Source organism: Eumetopias jubatus, unplaced genomic scaffold, assembly GCF_037043125.1.
Source record: "Eumetopias jubatus isolate StellerSeaLion01/CBP00866 unplaced genomic scaffold, mEumJub1_p1.0 scaffold_1, whole genome shotgun sequence".
Lineage (NCBI taxonomy): Eukaryota > Metazoa > Chordata > Mammalia > Carnivora > Otariidae > Eumetopias > Eumetopias jubatus.
The window spans coordinates 45,586,393-45,607,765 of NW_028274807.1; the positions used below are offsets into that span (position 1 = coordinate 45,586,393).

General features: G+C 38.7%; 1 protein-coding gene across 1 annotated transcript in view; it reads right to left on the reverse strand.

The window, feature by feature from the left end:
* The window catches only part of GABRR3 (gamma-aminobutyric acid type A receptor subunit rho3), a 47,086-nt gene that overhangs the window by 16,610 nt on the left and 9,103 nt on the right, over window positions 1–21,373 (reverse strand). The window contains exons 2-6 of the mRNA XM_028119147.2: window positions 21,016–21,128; window positions 14,083–14,150; window positions 10,188–10,411; window positions 6,998–7,080; window positions 5,603–5,743 (exon numbers count right to left, since the gene is read on the reverse strand). Coding sequence (XP_027974948.1) covers window positions 5,603–5,743; window positions 6,998–7,080; window positions 10,188–10,411; window positions 14,083–14,150; window positions 21,016–21,128 — 629 coding nt within the window. The remainder of the gene's footprint in view (window positions 1–5,602; window positions 5,744–6,997; window positions 7,081–10,187; window positions 10,412–14,082; window positions 14,151–21,015; window positions 21,129–21,373) is intronic.

The window sequence follows — 21,373 nt, forward strand, 5'->3', positions numbered from 1 at the left end:
TTATCTATAATAAATCTGAAAAAAGTAATCAAATAATTTTTCTTTGCTTCTGGTTGGAATTATATAAACTCATGTTGGTAATATTGATTGATTCATGCTGATCAGAAGCAACAATTGCAGTCACATCTGCACAATTTTGTTCAGGTTTCCTTTTTCACATTGGTTGAAAGGAAGTTTAAAGCCAAAAAAAAACAAGGGACTATAGGCTAAAAATTATAAAACAAAATCATACGCATTGTAAAAGGGTTTAAAGAATACTTCTACTAGTGTCAGTAGTAATTTCTTAGGAAACTCAAGATGGCACACTTATTAGATGGATCAGGTCAATAGTTAGGCATTTGTCCCAAAACATAAACCTAGCGAACCCACCCTGAATTGGCAGACTCTCCTCTTAGTATTCTATTCGCAATTTTGTGCTGATGCCCTTCTTGTCCCTATCTGTTCTAAGGTTCTCTCTCATCATCAGTTGATATATGTTTCAGGAATATCAAACAATTTCATTCCCAAGGGAAATAGAAGACACATTACATAGTGCATTGTAAAGTCAGAATATACATTATTTTTTGAGCTACTCATTGTCTTGTATTACCCATGTTACAAACCCACTTCATTATTTTGTGCTGTTGAGAATTTTGATTATAGCTGTAGACTGGAATAACAGCCTCTCCGATGTTATATCTTCATAAAATCATTGTGAGATTAAAGGAGATAAGGAAAAGTTGTGGAAGAATTTCATAAAGACACTGTTAGTATATATGGTTTTAACTATGAACTAAATTTTGGTAACAGGGTCCTTTCTTTATTCATAATTTTCTGAATAATAACTTTGTTTTTGGCAACTGAGCAGGAGAAATGTTGCTCTGTTGTGTGGTTCTTCAGGGCAGGAGAGACTAGGGATCATATTGTGGTTGAAACTATAGGCCAGGAAGAGCTCTCTCCACCACCAGGAAAGGTGGTGCAGCCTTGAAAAGATGTGGAACCCTCATTTTGAATAGTGTGATAAAGAGTCTGACTCCACTTTTGATATTTGACTTCTCATATCTCCCAGGCCCTATTTTCCCTCCCCATTTTGTCCCACATCTGGGCAAACCAATAAGAAAGCTGGGTGCTCCCTCTTTTGACAGCCATGGGAAGTTCAAAGCATGCAAGGGAGGCCTCACCCTAGCCCCACCCTCTAACCACCATAAAACCCCAAGCCAGTCACCCCTCCTCATTTTCTCAAGCCATTTTCAGACCTACTTGGGAGCCTACATCACTCCCTCTAGAAAACCTCATTATGTGTGTAATAAATCTCTTTTTACCCTTCTGCTAAGTGTGTGGCATCATCAGTTTTGACATCTGAGCCACATTCTGGGTGGAAAGGCCCATCAGCCTCCATTAGGTTGCTGCACAGTAGAAAGAAGGGGAGTTTGTGAAAGAGAGAAGAGGTCTGGAGAGTTGGCAGCCAGGAAGATGCAAGAGAGGGGAAGTGATTGAGGAGTCAGTCCCAAGACAAGGTTCAAGAAGGTTTTTATACCAGGAGACTGTCAACTTCAATGGCCTGTGACATTAAAGGCCTCATTCTGTGTTGAAAGGATCCAGATGATGTTGCTGATGAAAACAGTGAGGATGATAGTTACTAGCTCATATTTCCTGAGCACTTACCATATGGAAGATGGCATTCTAAATTATTTAAATGTATTATATCATGTATCCTCACAACCCTATGAGGGAGAGAGTGTTATAAAAACAACTTAAAGATGAAGACATTGAGGCTTAGTGAGACTAACCAACTTGCCAACGTTTCTAGTAAGTGGCAAGGCCAGGATTTGAACTCACGCAGTCTGTCTCCAAAACTTGCACTTTTAGCCACTACATTATGCTGCAGTAAAGAATAATTATCAGTGCATTCTTTAGGGGCAGGAGTCATTTTCTTTTCCTTTGTAAATTTACAGTGCATGATTGTGAGGGACATTGAAAGGCACAAGAGGGCAGAAGCCCTCACCTGCTTGTTAACATTGCCAGGAAAAAGTGGGAACCTGATGGTTCAGCCACCAAATGGAAACTAAAGTTGTATAACTATAACTTCTGGCTCTGAGTCAGAAGTACAGTTTTTTTCTGTAGAGCTGGTTTGGCTATACAGAGGTTATGATAGTTGTTATAATGATAGGAATGAAGACAAAATATAAAAAAAATTATTTTTGATGAAGCTAATATGTTTAAGCAGGATACTAACCTGAGAAAAACACTTGGGTTTAGGTCTCAGGAGACCATATTTAATAATTCATAGATAATGTGAGGCAGAACTATCATATACTTGTGAGCTAAAATAAATTTGTAAATGCTGATATTTCTGAAACCTAAGAATCATTGAATAAACCCATATATGATTAATAACTTGATATTTGGAGGCACCTGGGTGGTGTAGTAGGTTAAGCGTCCGACTTTTGGTTTCAGCTCAGGTCATGATCTCAGGGTCATGAGATCAAGCCCTGCCTGGGGTTCCACACTCAGTGCAGAGTCTGCTTAAGACTCTCTCCCTCTCCCTCTGCCCTTCCCACCCCCACTCTCAATCTCTCTCTCAAATAAATAAAATCTTTAAAAAACTTGATATTTGACTACAACTTCCAAAATGCTTTACTCTTATATTTTTTATAGTCTTAAAGCCCATTTTAAACTTTTTATTAAAAATGTATACATTGTAACAATTTAAAAATACAGAAGTGTTGAAATAAAATTGAAAATATTCCCAATCTATACTCAACTCTCAGAAGTACCAATTGTTAATCTTTTTGGACATTAAAAAAATGTATATAAATCCTTTTTTTAAAAAAGATTTTATTTATTTCTTTGACAGAGAGAGTGAGAGAGCACAAGCAGGGGGAGCGGCAGAGGGAGAGGGAGAAACAGGCTCCCTACTGAGCAGGGAGCCCGATGTGGGGCTCCATCCCAGGACCCTGGGATCATGACCTGAGCTGAAGGCAGACGTTTAACTGACTGAGCCACGCAGGTGCCCCTATATAAGTAAGTCTTTTTTAAAATAACAAATATGGGATTATATAAATTCTTCTATAACATGATTTAAAATTTTTTAAATTTATCTTGGGTAATTTTCTATCATACTATACAAACCATGTATGTTTAAATTCTTTTCTTTTTTTCTTTTTCTTAGAAATCAAAATGTTTTTCCTTAAAATTGTAACCACACCGGAATGTTAAGAATTTTTAGTGGATTTTAAAACACTTAAGAGCATCTTTCTGAGCAGGAAGTTTTTCAGTGTAAGTATTTTGCGTGGCTTTAGGCAGACTCTAAAACATGACCAGAAGAAGTAAAAAAATCAACTAGTGTTGGACCTGCCTGGTAGGGCTTAAAAAACCCGACAAGGACAAATAAAAAGACAGCAAAGCCAATGGAATGGCATACTGGTGAAGTAAGAATTTGGAAATGAAATTTAACCTTTTCTTTTTAAGAGGATGGGTATATATTAATGGATACTTGTGTTTCAAAATCTGAAGAGATGTCATTGCCATTAATATACATGTAGTATATATTCTGTGCAGGAAACGATACTCTTGGATTTCTATGCTTGGTATGTATGACATTGTAATAGCTTCAAACATTGCAAAGACTCAGTCACAATCTATCATGTGTCAAAGTTATTTCATCATAACAACGGCAAAATGAAAATAGCTATAAATTATACTTTGACATGTATCATTGTTCATCGCACACATTCCTTTGTTTAAGTATTAATTAAATTTAGGACTCAGAGCATTAAAAATCCTGAGAAAAACATATACAGTTGACCCTTGAATTGCGTAGGGGTTAGGAATGCTGGCCCTGGTGTTGTTGAAAATCTGCATAGAACTTTCTAGTCCCCTCAAACCTAACTACTAATAGCCTACTGCTGTCTGGAAGCCTCACTAAACGTAACAGTTGACTAAGACTTATTTTGTATGTTATATGTCTTATATACTGTTTTCTTACAATAAAGTAAGCTAGAGAAAAGAAAATGTTCAAAAGCCAGAAGGGAGAGAAAATACATGTGCAGTGACATACTGTGTTTATCGAAAGCATTCACATGTAAATGGGCCGTGCAGTTTAAACTCATGCCGTTCAAGGGTCCACTGTATTTACGTATATAGAGAAAGAGAGGAAAGGAAACATATATAAAAATAATAACGGTTTATCTCTAGGAGGTGGGATTACAAAGGCTTTTTCTTTAAACTTCTCTGGATATTTTTTTCAAATTATCTGCCTTTTATTCATCCATTCATTCAACAATTACCTATTGAGCATCTAGTATGTGCCAGGGGTATACCAATGATCAAAACAAATAATAGGTGTGTTACTCATATAATCAGAAAAGAGAAAAGGCCATAAGCATTATTCTAGTTAATAGCATTATCCCAAGCTGAATCCCAAGCATTGTTAAAAAATAAGTGAAATAGAGCATTTGTTCTGGATCTAAATGGCTAAATAGCTGTTGGTTCTAGAAAGTCCAGGCAGGGCGGCCCTGAAAGTCAGGGGCCAGCATACATTTTCCAGCCTAGGTATGGCTTCAAAAATCTAACACGGCATTTTATACGGATTCTTCCTGAAATGACCCAAAATGCTAATAACCAGGGAAGAGAAAGCTACTTCTAACTTTAATCAACTGGGATCAAGCATAATTTAAAAAGTGCCGTGTATACATGTTGCCAAATGAAAAATATATCTGTCATAGTAAAGAGCATACAATATAGGCCTGATATTGAATGGACTTTGTTTTACTGCCTGATTCACCCAGCCATACTTATTGAGTATATGTGCTACTGAAGCAAGCACAGCAATATTTATTGAGTATCTATCATGTGCCATGCCCACTCCAGGTGCTGGGGAAGAAATGGTGAACAAGGCAGACAGATTTCTTGCACTCTTTCTGGTCAGGCCCTCACACAAGAAAGCAGTCAACTAGAGATGTATTTCAGGGAGCGTTAAGTGCTGTGAAGACAAATACAGACAGGGAATGGTGAGGAAGGAGGCCTAGTTTAGACATGATGGTTAAGAAAGCACTCTTTGAGATGGTATTTGAACAACACCCTGAATGGAAAGAGGGAGCCAGTCATGAGAAAACTGGGGGAACATCACTCCAGGCAGAGGGAAGACAAGGCCACAGCAGCTGTGTAGGTAGAATGAGACAGGTGTGTTTGAGGACAGGCAAGGCCAGTGTGGAGAGAGTGGAGGGGGAGGGTGTAGTGGGTGAGGTCAGAGGTAGATCATGTGGGCCTTGTAGGCCACTGGAGAAAGTTGAGTTTTGTTTTAAGTGTGGTGGAAACACACTGGAGGGTTTTTAGCAGGAAAGGATTGTGGTCTTTATGTTTTCAAAGATCACTCTGTAGGCTGTATGAACAGTAGACTGCAGAGGCCAGGAATGGAAGCAAGGTGTTTATTTAGAGGTGACAGCATGAGGAGGAGAAGTCACGTACTAGAAAGGTGGAGGAGGCTGCCTGTAAAGAAGGAATGAGGGTACTGGCTAAATGGGACACTTGTTTGGATTCAGGTCTCTTCACATGTTGTGGTACTTTGCAAACAGTAGGTGCTCAGTAAGTGCTAATAAACTGTCCACATAAAATAATGCACCTGTGCTGCTGTAGAAAGCGAATCCACTGGATGCACTGAACTCCTCAATGAAGAACTGAGAAAGGGAAATATGCTCATCAGTATTTAGGGACTTGTTTCCCCGTTTCCAGTACAACATTAGATCCTCTTCATTGTAGGCATCTAAAACAAGAAAATAATATTCTTGTTACTAGAATCAGTTCTTGTGCGCTCCATGAAGTCTATAGCCATGTTTTAAACAGTTCTGTATCCCCGGTGCCTGGTCCAGTGACATGTAGATATCAGATCCTGAAAAACATTTGCCAATAGACTAATAATACCCATACCTACCAAAAGAAAGAATAATCTCCAAAACTTCGACCCTAATCACCGGCATAGTGTGGAGGTCTTTCTTGTGCCCACACGTTGAGTTAAAACTCTCTGAATAGCTGCTCCCCTCCCTGTGTGCAGAGTCCTGTCAAAACACCATCTGCTCTGAGTCAGAGGCCTGACCCTAGGTCGGCAGGCCCCTTCAGTTTTGGTAGCTCTCTCGGATGAAATTCCAAAATCAGCTGAGCTCATAAAGAATTTTCTTCTGAAATCAAATAGCGTTATAGAAAGCTTCTAATGGATTTGGGGAGGAGCATCCACTGAGATTCCCAGCGTTTTGGCCAATTATGAAAACTTGCAGTCAGCTTTTAAGATATTGTATCAAAAACAACTGATGGGGGAGTGCCTGGATGGCTCAGTCGGTTAAGCGTCTGCCTTCAGCTCAGGTCATGATCCCAGGGTCCTGGGATGGAGCCCCACTTCGGGCTCCCTGCTTAGCGGGGAGCCTGCTTCTCCCTCTCCCTCTGCCTGCCACTCCTCCTGCTTGTGCTCTCTCTCTCTCTTTCTCTCCATCAAATAAATAAAAACTTTAAAAAAAACAAAAACAAAACAAAACAAAAAACCAACTGATGGGTCAGCAACAGTGATTGACAAGGAGCCGGCTCAGAGCCCTCTGACAGGGCTTTGATTAGAGGGTCTATGTCTAGAGCTGCCTTTTTCTGGGGAACCCAAGTACATTTAATGGAAGTTTGTGACTTATATGGGAACATGAATTCCAGAGCTTTCCAAATTTGGGAGGTGTGTCAGTCTATGCTAATAACATCAGCAAGAATATACCCTTTTAGGGAAATTGTTCCTTTATAACCAGGTGGAAACTACAGAATATGTACTATGAAAACATCCTTTCCCTGCATGTTCTCTTTTGAAAGACAATCTGCCATCATCTTTGGTTTAAAAAAAAAGTAATTATTTTGAACCAACATATTTAACTTATATCAAGATTTTTAAATGCTTGTTAAGAACATGCTTATATGTGTACAGGTATGTGATGATATGTTCAGATCATTCTGAACTCTTGTACTCATTCCATCAGGAAGTAAGACTTACAGCTTTCCAGTTCAAGGGAACAGTTTTGAGTGTCAAGAGGAAACCTGCTGAAATCCATAAAGCACATGGCTGAAACAGTTATCCTATAAAAGGAGAGAGAAAACAGAAACTGCAGATCATTTCACCATATGGCCAAATAAACCTGTAATACTGAAACTCCCTTACTGTGGCGCTTGCTTTGTGTGCCTTTAAAGAATAGTGCAAAACAGGCATTACCATCCTCTATCCAAATAATGTCTAAGGACGCAAACCCAGGAAGGTGTGTAGTTTGCTGAAAACACAGGATTAACACAGGAATTCCTGCCCTAAAGATTGTTCCTGATCTCACTGTTCCCTAGTCTGCGTCCTCTGTATTTTTTGGCTCCAATGTCTTCAGAAAAACATACTTCAAAGGGAGATGACTTTTAAATAGATTTAAATATTTTCTGCTTTTTTAAAGATCCAAACTCGGTTTCTAGTCATAAAGGGCTGGGATGGTGGTAATAAAAACCTATGGGTAAAGGTTTCTCTCACAAAGGAAGTTGACCTGAGAAAAGTCTCTTTCCAGGACTGAGGAGAAAGCCTGGAGCATTTTCAGTTACAGATTTATGTGATCAATGCATAATTCAGGTGCCATGAAGTCTTGCATACTGATGAGGATTGTTTTTTCAAATTTTATATCCTCCTAGATTTTTCTGGCTTTAGGCAGAGGCTGCTATACTATGATCCTGCCTCAAAGTACAAACTCTGGTATCCACAACAGCAGATCAGAGGTTTATAAAAGGCCCCTAAGCAAGTCTGCACAAAACAAAGGCAACAGCTGCTCCTACCCATGGTGCCCCAAGTTAATCAGAGAAGTAGAACCATTTTATCTTCCATGGGCTTAAATTCTACTGTCAATAATCATGCAGCAAAATGCCAACCCAGGGAAGTATCTGGATGACTTTGTGCCACAAAACACTCATTTTGGTATATTACTGCTACAGTTGACCTTTGAACAATTCAGGGGTTAGGGGCGCCAACCCCTGTGCAGTTGAAAATCATATATAACTTTTTGACTCCCCCAGAATTTAACTACTAAAAGCCTACTGTTGATCAGAAGCCTTACTGACAACATAAACAGTCAATTAACACATATTTTTATATGTATTTTATACTGTGTTCCTATAGTAAAACTGGAAAGAAGAGATGTTATTAAGAAAATCATAGGAGAAAATACATTCACAGTACTGTACTGTATTTATCAAAAAAAAATCCACATATAAGTAGATGTGTGCAGAAGGGACCTCTGAAGTCTTTGAGTCTACTCCTTCATAGTAGACATGAATAAATTAACAACCAAAGTGGTCAAGTAAGTGGTGGTAATGAGAAAACTATCCATGACACTTGTTCAAGAACGGTAAGGAAGAATTTATTTAGGAGAACTACTATAATTTGGTTTATTAACAAGGGTGAGAGGAGTGGGCTCAACTCCAAATACAACAAGGAAAAGTAGGAATTTATAGCCAAGGAGCAGGGCTGGGGGCAGTGGATGCAAACATTACTCAGAGGAAACATCACTCATAAGAGGTGGGTGGGAGGGTGGTTCTGGCTAAAATGACCTAACAGGATCCTTGCTGAAGGCAGGCCAGGGTGATCAGACATCACCTGGGGGTGGTAGAAGGTGAGGAATCTGATCAGATTTGGAGGGTGATCAGATATTGCAGATGGAAGATTCTGGCTGACTGCACTTAGCAGAGACAAACACGAAATCTCAAAAGTCAGGGACTAGGTGAGAAGAAAGTTCAGAGGAGCCTAGCAGAGTCTGGCCAAAGAGAGAAATTCTTTCATCAAAATAATTAATTTTAAGAAGTTGAAAGTTTTAAACAGTTGATTCCTTGGCCAGACGCTGCCATTCTGCTTCTGATTCCCAGTGAGGCCTGACTCGGGTATGTGTCCGAGGCCCATGTTCCTCCTGACTTAAAAGTTCTACCGAAAGTATTACTTCCCTTTCATTGCCTTTTTAAAAACATTGAGAGCAATATGGCAACAGCACCATTGTCCTAAAGTGAGCATGGTGTTTTTAGTGAACAAAAAGAACCTGTATTAATTTTCTATTGCCACTGTAACAAATTACCACAAACTTGGTGGCTTAAAACAACAGAAATTTATTCTCTCACAGTTCTGGAGGACAGAAGTCTGAAATTAGTATTACTACACCAAAATTAAGGTGTCAGAAAGACCCTGTTCCCTCCAGAGGCTCTAGGGGGCAATTCGTTCCTTACCTCTTACAGCTTCTGGCAGCAGCTGACACCCCCGCACTAGTGGCTGTGTCACTCCATCTCCATCTTAATGGTCACATTGCCTTTCTCTAACAAAGATACTTACGACTGATTGCGTTTGGGTCCCAACCAACTGAAACCGGATAATTTTCCTACCTCAAGATCCTTAAGTTAATTACATCTGCTAAGATCCCCCCCTCCTTTTTTTTTGGCCAAATAAAGTAACTTTCACAGGTTCCAAGGACTAGGGCATGTATATCCTTTGGGGAGCCTTTTTTTTTTTTTTTCGGAGTCTTACGACAGAGTCTTTCTGGGATTTCTAAGACATGAAAAACATTGAATTACTTGGATTTACTAAGCATTTTTAGAATTACCAATGATAAGCCATTCAGTAAGTACAGGATTCATTAGGCTAAAAGAACATATTGTGAATTAAAGATGGAGGGCTATTATAGCATAGTGTCAGAAAAAATGTTTTGAATTAAAAAAATGAAAAGGGAGTAAAACAAATTAGTGGTAATTTGAACAATGACTATACCTTCTTGTAAAAAATGAAGGAGATAATTAAGAAAACTGTTTAGTTAATCCAAGATTCCAAGACTGCTTGGTAATATATAGTTGGTAAAGAAGAAAAGCAATTTTGTGCACCTATAAAATTGTGGGCCAGACTTTTGGGGATTTCCATACTTTGGCCCACTCTGTCCAACCTTATTTTCTATCATTCTCCAATGATATGCTGATATCCAACGATATGTAGATAGAGTAGAAAACTAGTCTTTAAAATCTGGAAGTTAGAACAAGGAAAAATCACATTTTCTGCCTGTGTCCCAACCTTCAGCATGACTAAACAGACAGTAATACTGTGAGTTTAGTCAGAAGTGAGATCCACTAGCTTTCGTGTAGACAACCCTGGTATAGGGAAGCCAAAGAAGGTACACAGCCCTCCTTACCTGAGACTGAAGAGGACGTTTCCATCAGGGTATACGCGCAGCATCATGTTCTCCACAGTTGTATCATGAATGAAGGATCTTTTAGAATGGACAAAAAAGATGTCAGGCACCCAAATCTTTTTGATCAATCTATGATCAAAGGTCATGCTTTTGTTTGTTGTGCTAGGAAAGGAGAGCCTCTCATCTTTCCAGTAATGTCTGAGATAAAAAGTCATTGTAAAGTCCTAGGCAGAGAGAAAAAGAGACAAGTCAAAGCCAGAGGAACATGGTTCAGGATGACCAATTAATACCATTAGTCCTAGACTGATTGGCATGGGCGTTAATGACCTATAAAGTGAATGGCTTATATTGTATTTTCAGGCAGATTTAGGATGAAACCAGTGAGCTTGAGTTGCAGAGCCTCTCCTTCACTTGAAGTCTGGTGAGTGTTGAGTTTCTAGGAACCAGAGAGAATTCAAGTTGGGTAAGGGAAGCCAGGTTATAACTGGAAAACATTTCTACATAAGCGCTGGTATAAATCACCTGAAGAGATCTCAGAAGAAAAGAATTTGGAACTACATGGCCCAGTATTTTATTTTGACTTATTTTTTTCATTGTAAATATATATTCACTTTTATAATGGATTCTGTATCCATACATTTGTATTATTTTTGTTAAAGAAGCCCCCACCCCAAGTTGAATAAACTATAGTCCCACAAAAATGGATACAGCATTTATTAGAGCTGTTAATAGAAAGCATGCTGTCAGAGATCCTGACATGGAGATAACGATTTTCCTCAGCTTGAGAGAGAGAAAGAATACCAAGAAATTGTGGTTCTCAAATTCTAGTGTCCAAAAGACTTACCTGTGAATTTGTCAAAATAGCATATTCCCCAGAAGCTAGTACCCTGAGATTCTGGCCCAGTATGGCTGAGGGAACTGAATTATTAGTGTGTAACCCAATTGTAAAGAGAGAAAGATGGGGGGCAGACAGAGCTATATTAACATTATTTTAGCAGGGAAAAAAAAATGGTTAGTCAATACTTTGAGCTTTGTTTGGCTCTCAGATGCTACATTTAACATCTTGTTTGTGTGAACAAAAACTCCCCTAGCTACATCCAAGTCATTGGGTGTGGACGATGATGATGTGTTTCATCTTTCACAATTGTTTACTTCTTACTATCATTTATTTCCCAACAATACTCAAATTATTCTTGAACTAGCACATGTGACAGAACTTTGACATTTATGGTTAAGCAAAAGACAAATCTCAGTAAACTACAGATAAGTCACCAATTAATGATGAGCTAGTTTTTTTTTTTTTTTTATGGTTCAGAATAGAGGTGCATTGTATTATTGCTCTAGGTTAATCCAGGAGCATCAGACGTGTAATTTTGAATTAGGGTGAGGGCAAATAAATAGAATGATTCATTCATTCCCATAACACTACTCTACAGGGTGTTGTGTGAGTTACTGCATGGATTGCTTTAGTAAGCATATATTTAGAATTAGGTGCTCAATCTGATCTGAGCTTATGAAATCAAATAGCAGACACTGGTACATTTCAGTGATACATCAACATCGCCACTAGTGGGCACCACCATGAGAAAGCAGGCTGAACACCATGTTGAGAAGAGAGTGCGGTAAAACTTCAAGGAATTGAAAGTGAATTCAGGGTGGGAAGATGATAAAGGAGAAGCAAAAGAAGCCAACACTGGGGGTTACTGATAATTAGAAAGCATTTTCACCTTGGGCATGGAGAACCCAGTGCAGTTTTAGCTGATACTGAGTCCCGTAGTTCACCTTATTCAAGAGAGAAGGATAAGGTCTGGTTTTAGGGGCACCTGGGTGGAGACAATGAGAATTTTAGATGCAGACTGGGTCATTCAGTGATAATTTAGAGATTATGCCAGGGAAGAGGTAAAGAGTACTTGTTCCTGTAGTACAATAGATTCAAGAAAATGTCAGTAGAAGCTGGTTTTTGTCAGAGAAGAGACAAAACTTTTGAAAAAAGGCATTTTTAAGTAGTGAGTACCCTTGATGCTATTCCCTTTGGGAGTAGGGTGGTTAAAATGAAGGAAGTTTCATAGTGAAACCTGAAATAATACCAAATTCAATAATGATAAGGATTACAAGAACATTAACTGAAGATTGAAACAAATATAACAAGTCATAGAAAATTTTGTTTAGCATTCACTGGAATTTTTATATGTCCTATAATTTTTCATTCAGTTAGCATTTGGATGGCAATGACTAGTTGGAGGAATCACTATAAATAAAATATTAAGTATATATACAAAAAGATTATTTGATCTACCAATTTAATTGATTTATATTTTCTAGGTCGTTTTCCTTAAGAGATTCCCTACTTTTTTCTCTTTCTTTTTATTTTTTTCCTTTTTTTAAAATTTTTATTGTTATGTTAATCACCATACACTACATCATTAGTTTTTGATGTAGTGTTCCATGATTCATTGTTTGTGCATAACACCCAGTGCTCCATGCAGAATGTGCCCTCCTTAATACCCATCACCAGTCCAACCCATCCCCCCACCCCCCTCCCCTCTAGAACCCTCAGCTTGTTTTTCAGAGTCCATCGTCTCTCATGGTTTGTCTCCCCCTCCGATTTACTCCCCTTCATTCTTCCCCTCCTGCTATCTTCTTCTTCTTTTTTTTTTCTTAACATATATTGCATTATTTGTTTCAGAGGTACAGATCTGTGATTCAACAGTCTTGCACAATTCACAGCACTCACCCTAGCACATACCCTCCCCAGTGTCTATCACCCAGCCACCCCATCCCTCCCACACCCCCACCACTCCAGCAACCCTCAGTTTGTTTCCTAAGATTAAGAATTCCTCATATCAGTGAGGTCATATGATACATGTCTTTCTCTGATTGACTTATTTCACTCAGCATAACACTCTCCAGTTCCATCCACGTCATTGCAAATGGCAAGATCTCATTCCTTTTGGTGGCTGCACAATATTCCATTGTGTATAAATACCACATCTTCTTTATCCATTCATCTGTCGATGGACATCTTGGCTCTTTCCACAGTTTGGCTATTGTGGACATTGCTGCTATAAACATTGGGGTGCACGTACCCCTTCGGATCCCTACATTTGTATCTTTGTGGTAAATACCCAGTAGTACAACTGCTGGATCGTATGGTAGCTCTATTTTCAACTGTTTGAGGAACCTCCATACTGTTTTCCAGAGTGGTTGCACCAGCTTGCATTCCCACCAACAGTGTAGGAGGGTTCCCCTTTCTCCGCATCCCCGCCAACATCTGTCGTTTCCTGACTTGTTAATGTTAGCCATTCTGACTGGTGTGAGGTGGTATCTCATTGAGGTTTTGATTTGGATTTCCCTGATGCCGAGCAATGTTGAGCACTTTTTCATGGGTCTGTTGGCCATTTGGATGTCTTCTTTGGAAAAATGTCTGTTCATGTCGTCTGCCCATTTCTCATCTTTATCTTTTTTTTTTTAAAGATTTATTTATTTATTTGACAGAGAAAGACACAGCAAGAGAGGGAACACAAGCAGGGGGAGTGGGAGAGGGACAAGCAGGCTTCCCACTGAGCAGGGAGCCCGATGAGGGGTTCAATCCCAGGACCCTGGGATCATGACCTGAGCCTAAGGCAGATGCTTAATGACTGAGCCACCCAGGTGCCCCTTTATCTTCTTTTTTTACATTTTATCTTTAATTGTGGTATTTGCATATGATAAAAGTAACATATAAAATCTAAATTTCAAGCAGAAAGAAGTTAATCGATAGCAAAGTAACTTCAGCTCTACAAAAAAATGCATAATAGTAACATACATAATTAAATTGGTTTTTTTAAAACACCAGCGATTTTGACACTATTCTCTATCTTTTCAGGAAAAGACCAATATCTCATAAGAAACTTACCATGTTAACCTCTGAAATGCTGTCAATGCTTTCAACCCGGACATCTATACCTACTGGCACTGGAGACCCTTCAGAAAGAAGAATGAATGATATACTTAGAAATCATTAAAATTATTTTGGTAATATTCAAAGCAGAGAGAGATCAATGTTGCAAGTGAATTACTTTAAAAATTTTTTTAACAACAAATTTTTCCATTATCTATTCTTATATTATTATATAGTCAATTACAATAAAAAGGCACATGTGTAAATGTTATTTCAATAATTATTACACATTAGACATTATTATATATACATAATTATATACACATTACACATTATTACACTTAGAAACAACTCAACATTTTCCTTCATTTTCCTTCTTATAGTATACTTATGGTATAGAAGTAGTGTGTTCAATTTTTTTTGTTTTTTGTTTTTTGTTTTAGCTAGTAGCGATTTAAAAGGGAACAATGTTTCAAAAACATAGGTCTAAATATGTAGAATTATGTATTCTCTATGGTAAAGATTATATTTTATAGTCAGGGAGTGGAGTAGTCGTGGAGTTCATGACTCTGAAAAATGTGGGAGCCTTTTCTCTCTTTCCAAAAAATCAGCTTCTTCTACTTGGGCAGTGCGTGGCAGGCTGGAAGAACACAGACCAGAGTAGTCTACACAGGGCTGCCACACACTCACAACGGTCTCTTTGCGGGACATCGGTAACCACAACCTGCAGTTGGGATGAAGCAAACATCCTTAGAAATGTGTTTGATGAGAATGTATTGAAAGTCAGAATTGGAGAAAATTCAGACAAGCGCTAAGATTTGTTTGCAGTTGGGTCTCAATGAATCTGGTTCATGGGTCTGGAGAACATGGATGACAACACCATAAGAGAACCTAGACCAGACCAAGACCAAGACATTTCCTTGTTACAGCTTACAAAGGGTTTCACCAGTTCCTGTGTGAGGGTAAACTGATGTTAACAACTTCCTTACTTAGTACCATGCATGGAATTTGATGTATGTATATGTTAAAATAATTTTTATGTTTATACATGTAGTCTTCATATGCTTTCTTTTCGTAGTGACCAATTCTCAATTAAATTTTTTGTCTCTGTAGAATTCTGAGTTTAAAAAAATGCTTTCAACGATTTTTGCAGAAACAGAAATCTTGCCTAGGTGGATCCCAGGTTGTTTTAGTCAAGATTCTGCATTGAGAAGGTTTGGGCTGGAAAACTTCCTCCTTGAGGCTAATTAATGTCTGGATTTGTGACATGTGACATACATGTGCATATCACTCAACAAAGTGCCTAATTACTGTGTTTTAAATGCATAACACATGGGACGCCTGGGTGGCTCAATCCTTTAAACAACTGCCTTTGGCTCAGGTCGTGATCCCAGGCTCCTTGCTCAGCGGGGAGTCTGCTTCTCCCTCTGCCTGTCGCTCCCCCTGCTTGTGAGCCCTCACTCTATCTCTCTCTCTGTGCCAAATAAATAAATAAAATCTTTTTCTAAAAAATAAATAAATAAATGCACAACACATTATAAAACAAGATATGCCTCGCCAGTCCCTGTCCACCAACTAGGACTCCCCTCATTAATTGGCTGAAGTTACCTTCACTTTACCAAGACAGATTTCCCTTTATATTCCATAACATACCCTCATATCATTCCTTACTTACAGGAGTTCCAGCTGGATAGGCCCTGGGCTTGTCACCCAAATACATTTCCCACTCTGGGTTTCAGGAACACTTTGCTTGCATCGTAAACACCAACAACTTCCTGCAGTATTGGATCAGTTACTTTCTATACATTAATGATGACAATTCTATTTAAAAATTGTTTAACGATAATTATGGTTATGCCTTAACTTGGGAACTCTTCAGGATTACTCTATTATATACCGGGTTCAGCTCTGATGCTTTTGTTTTGTTTACTTTTTTTCTTTAGTTAGTAGAGATATCACAATAAAAATTCATGGCCTTTCAGGATCGCTTCAGGATGAGTAAATATTCCCATTAATTCCAATAGTCTAAGGGATTGAAAAGCCTGGCGCGGTCTTGGAGAGGTAGCAGAAATGTCCTAGTTAAACTTCTGCTGTTAGAGTTACAGACGGGAGTTTGAATCCTGCTCTACCACTCATCTGTGATCCATTGTAAGTAACATTTCTAAGCTTAGTTTCCTCACCTATAAAATCCTAGTAGCAGTACTCACCTTGGAGACTTATTTGAGGACTAGCAATAATACACAGTTAGTAAACTTAATTGGTGTTCAATAAATGGCACTAAATAAATGATATTGCTATTGCAATTCAGCAAAAATGCAAACTTGCTCCTAGCAATGCAAGTTACTATTCCCAGTCTTGCACTCAAACATTTAATCAACCCACTCCTGATGAGAAAATGATACAGTGCTTCTCACAGAGCACCTATTTTATGACAAAACCTGAGAACAATTTGCATGTAGAATTTTGTGACTTGTAAGCAGATCCCAGTTGTGAATGACTATTTCTGCAAGCTGGGGCAGTCATATAAAGCCACCACACAAGGAGATATTCATGCCACCACTGGAAAGAACTAGACCCTCAGGGTGGTTAGAAGACTGGTTTGGGGTAAAGAGTGGGGTAAAAACATGACTTGTCCATTAGGAATGGACTCCTGGAAACATTCTCAATTTCTTTTTTCTTCCTTTCATTTCTATTCTTGGGGGAATGAGCTCTTCCATTTTGAAGAAAAATGTTTGCCCTCAGATGCCATCTGACCTCATTTTTGGCTCCTTTGAACTCCATGCCCAAGTGTACCTTACTCTGGGGTCTAGGAATCTATACATTCTCGAGGACAGTGTGGAGGGGGAGGGCCATGTAAAGGCAAGGTGCAAAATTACATAATTTTGGAGCTGGATATAGTTCCAAATATCATTCTTTTTATAGACAAGGAGCTGAGTCTCAGAAGAGAGAAGGTAGTCATAAAGCAGATGGATTAAAAATCACGGAATTTCTAGCTACTAACCCTGAATTAAAGCCAAAACTTCCATAAATCCCTTAATTCCTCTAAGTCTCAGTTTGCTTATTTGTAAAATAGGGGAAATAAATCTGTGGTACTTACCTAATAGCCTTGCCGTGAGACTAAATGAAAGAATGCGTGTCAAGTCCTTAACCTAACCCCATTCAAACGTCTTACCGACCAACCTGTCCAGCATCTATTGGATCAGTAACATATATAACAACATGAATAATAACAATTTCACAAATACTTGCATTAATTCCATATATAAAGCGTTTGGAATATAGTAAAAATAAATAAACATTAATCGTTATCATTATGCGTTGATTTCCCAGGATCAATACCTAGGTAGTGGCACACACATCTGTTGTCGTTTTTATATACGTAAGGATAGACCATCAGTCTATTTTTATGTGTGCTGGGATAAGTATTGTTAAATAACAGTCATATATCTTATGTGTATAGTACACTTAAAATACATCATACAATATATTATCTCCTATTATCGTTACAGCTGTTTGTTAGGTAGGTGTTACCTCCATTTGACATATGACATAACTCACTCGGAGATGTTAGCCAGCTTGCCTGAAACCCAAGGCTAGTTAATGCAGGAATACAGCCAGTTCCCTCCAGCTCCCAGGCTAGTCCTCTTGCTTGACAAACATAGATTATAAAGGCGGCTTTCACAACCTTAGTTTTTGTCTTGACTCAGTAGCCAGTATCTAGATGCTAAATTGATTTCACTTTAAAGAAACAAATCATCACCTCTAAGACTGAAACAAAAAAGCCCTCAGTGATGAGAGATGTAAAGGGTAGGAAAAACATAAAGAAAATGAGCTGCAATTTATAACCCAAGTTAAACAAAAAGCTCCCCTAAATTTATGTCCTCCTGTTTCCACATAATGAGTCAATTAATCTTCTAATGCTTTATAAAAGTAAAAAACACTGCAGTAGCAGCTGGTTTTAATGTTAAAGCTAATTAGGAAAACACATTAAGGCAGGAGAAGTGCTGAAGTTACATTTAGCACAAGAGGAAAGAAGTATGTGCGTGTGTTTATGTTATGAACAAGTATAAAGAAGGAGATGATAAATTAAAGCCTGTCTTGTTTATTCTGCAGCCTGATTCCCCCAAGAACACAGCCTTGAGAGAACAGAGAAATGGGTCACTGGTAGAAGAAGCTGTTCTGACCAAGACAAGAGAAGGTTAAGGACTGTTTTTCATGGAGCTACCAGGCTGACACTTCTGCCTGAATTTATGGACTCTTCTGCCTGAGCTGACTGAACACATAAGACATTTGGACACCATTTAGCCCCAGTCCATGACTGTCAGAAAAATTTCTTCATCGTGGGATGATTTGCCACCTGCCACTAAGTAACACATTTCAATTGCATTTTTAATAACCCCACAATATAGCCTCAGGAAAAATAATTACTTTTTAAAAAACCGTTCCCACTCAAAATAAAATCTTAACATGTATCTCCAACAGATCAAAGGAAGTGGAAATTTAAGGTCAATTTTATGTTTTTCTGGGGGACCAGGATGATATAGGGGAGGGAGAATGAAGATTTAAGTGTTTTAAGGTAAGAAAAGAAGGTCCTCCCTCAGTCATCTGCAGCAGTGTTTCTCAAATTGTAAAGTGAATTCAAATCACCTGGGGATCTTATTAAAATGCAGATTTTGATTCAGAAAGCCTGAGCGTGGGGCCTGAGCTTCTGCATTTTTAACTAACTTCCAGGTGATTCTGCTGCTGGTCCTTGAATCACTTTGAGTGATAAAGCCTTTCTAGAGAGAGTGCTTGTGTCCAAATTCAAGGACAGCCATTTTTCTCTCAATCTTTCTGGCTTTCAGTGGTCTAAAATAGACCCATAGAAACCCTTTCCTCTAAGATAGGAATTCATTTAATTGAGGAACCTAAACTGACAGGAATTAGGGCAGCTTTTTGTATTGGTGTTGAAGTGCATACATCGTTTTGAGCTTCTGATTGCTGTTTCGGAAAGGCCAGGTCCAAGCCATTCCTGTGCGACTGGCTCCCTCTAGTGCCTAAAAAGGCCCATGGCAGGGCAAGTCTATCTTCGTAACATTTTCTCCAACTAAACGTTGGTAGGGGAGACTTTAGAAACTTTTTATAGAATCCTAGAGACCAACGTACAGAATAATTGCATGATAGCTATAGAGTATATTATCCAAACTGTGGGAAAACTTTGGTTGGGGAGGAAAGAAACGGTCTGTTGGGAATTGTAGTTTAGGGCTCAGGCATCTTTGGGAGAATTCCAGTAAGGAAGACACATCTGAGGAGCAGTGATGTGAAGAAAAGACAAAGAAGTAGTCTCGGAAGTAAAACACGAACACATCTTTAAACCTGATTAATTTAGAGGCTGCTAAAATCTTAAATTAACTTCAGTAAGTGTGAGAAATGCTCTGGAAAAAACAAAAAATGAAATGCCCGAGAGTTAATCTGATGCTGAGAATCTAATTCAGCAATTATCAAATGTGATTTTCAGACTAGCTGTATCAGCATCACCCAGGAGTTGATTAGAAATGCAAATTGTTTCCCTGAAACAATAATACATTATATGTTAATTAAAAAATTTAAAAAAAAAAGAGAGAAAGAAACGCAAATTGTTGGTCCCACCCAGATCTAGGGAATTGAAACCTGGGTGTGGGGTGGGGCTCAGCAATCTGCTGTTAAGAATCCCCCAGGTGACTTTGATGCTTGTTAATGTTTTAGTCACGAATCTAATAAAACCAAAGCCAGACCCTTAGAATTGCAACCCAATGGATTCCACGAAGTTAAAAAACAATAAACACCCCTCAACATCACAACTACCTGACCTACTGTTTTATTTTACCTACTAACAAATGAGTCCTCTGAGGTACCTACATGCCCGTTGTGCTTCCCTTGGTCATAACCACAATAGAGCCAGTGTCAAGTTTCCCCCACCCCACTCCGAAAACTTAAAGTATGAGTTGTTTATGAAAAAGCTGCCCCTGTTCTACAGCTGAGGGCTCCTGCCTTCTCAGCTTCACATTTGCTTCTGCTATAGCCAAACCTCTAGTAGTCTGAAAAGTTGTTAGCTCAGGAATGGTGGGAGTGGAGACTTAGGTCAATGACAGAAGCCTCAGGATGGATTTAGCAGCAAGGCGAAGAGTTCAGATTGACTGCTTGATTCCACCACATCCTGTGCATCTCTGGAAAACTTGGTTCCCTCAGGGATGCAACTAGACTCACGTTAAACAATCTGAGGGCAGGAAAGACTTTGGTCCGAGTATGTCCTTACATGGCCTCCTGCGGTCCTGCTTACCTGCCCTTGCATCTCGGTTCCACTGCCTATTGCTTTTTTCCTGGCTTTGAGCAAATCTCCTAACCTCTCTACACCCGTTTCCACACTGGAATATTAGGGATCATAATAGCGCCTACTTATAAGGCACTGGGAAGGTGGAATAAGCTAGTGTATTAACAGGCTCAGCCCAGTGCCTGGCACTCCCACCTTCTGGAAGGTGTCTGAAGTAATAAAATGAAAAACCTGAACAGAGATGTTTCATAGGGAGAGCCGTAGCATTTGGTGTGTTAGTCCTTTCACCAAAGCCAGGCACTCCAGCTTACAAACTTATTCAATAAGATTTTATGAATATCATCACAGAATCCAACTTACAGGTTTTAGTTGAAAGAATAAGTAGTTGCTGTATAGGCATGATACACCCATTCACTATTTATTGAGCACACACTCTTTGTAATTAGTAAATAGTGTGGATCTTTACTAAAGATATTTATCTTTTGATCAATTTAAAATTTATCAATTGTTCTCATTCAAGAGAATATCATTGTAAAAGTTTTTTTTTTTTTAATTGATGTTCTTCACTTGTGTTTTGGTCTTAATTGCTTCAGATTTTCGACTTCATGTTGACAGTGCAAGAGATGGTGGCCTAAGAGTTTTGTAAAGATAGTACTCACCTCCAAATCCAGGTCTCATTGCAAAGTCATGGTCCTCTATTTGGAGAAGTTGATTGTATTGCCCGAGCCATGCTTTGGTACTGTCATCTTCCCTCATTCTGGCTTCTTGTTTGCTATCCCTCCAAAGGGGAGAAAAATACTTTTGAGATATGCATGCTTTTGGGTATTTTGATTTAGGTTAGCCTTCTGTGTTCAACTTGGTATCCTTTGAAATATATACATAAAACTCATTTTCTCAGTTTATACTACACATAGCTAAAGATCTGCCAACATTTACTCTTTATTATATAAGTGTGGGCAGGTAAGGTAACCCAAAATTTGGAGCAACTTGGACGATAAACCAAAACTGGATGTGATA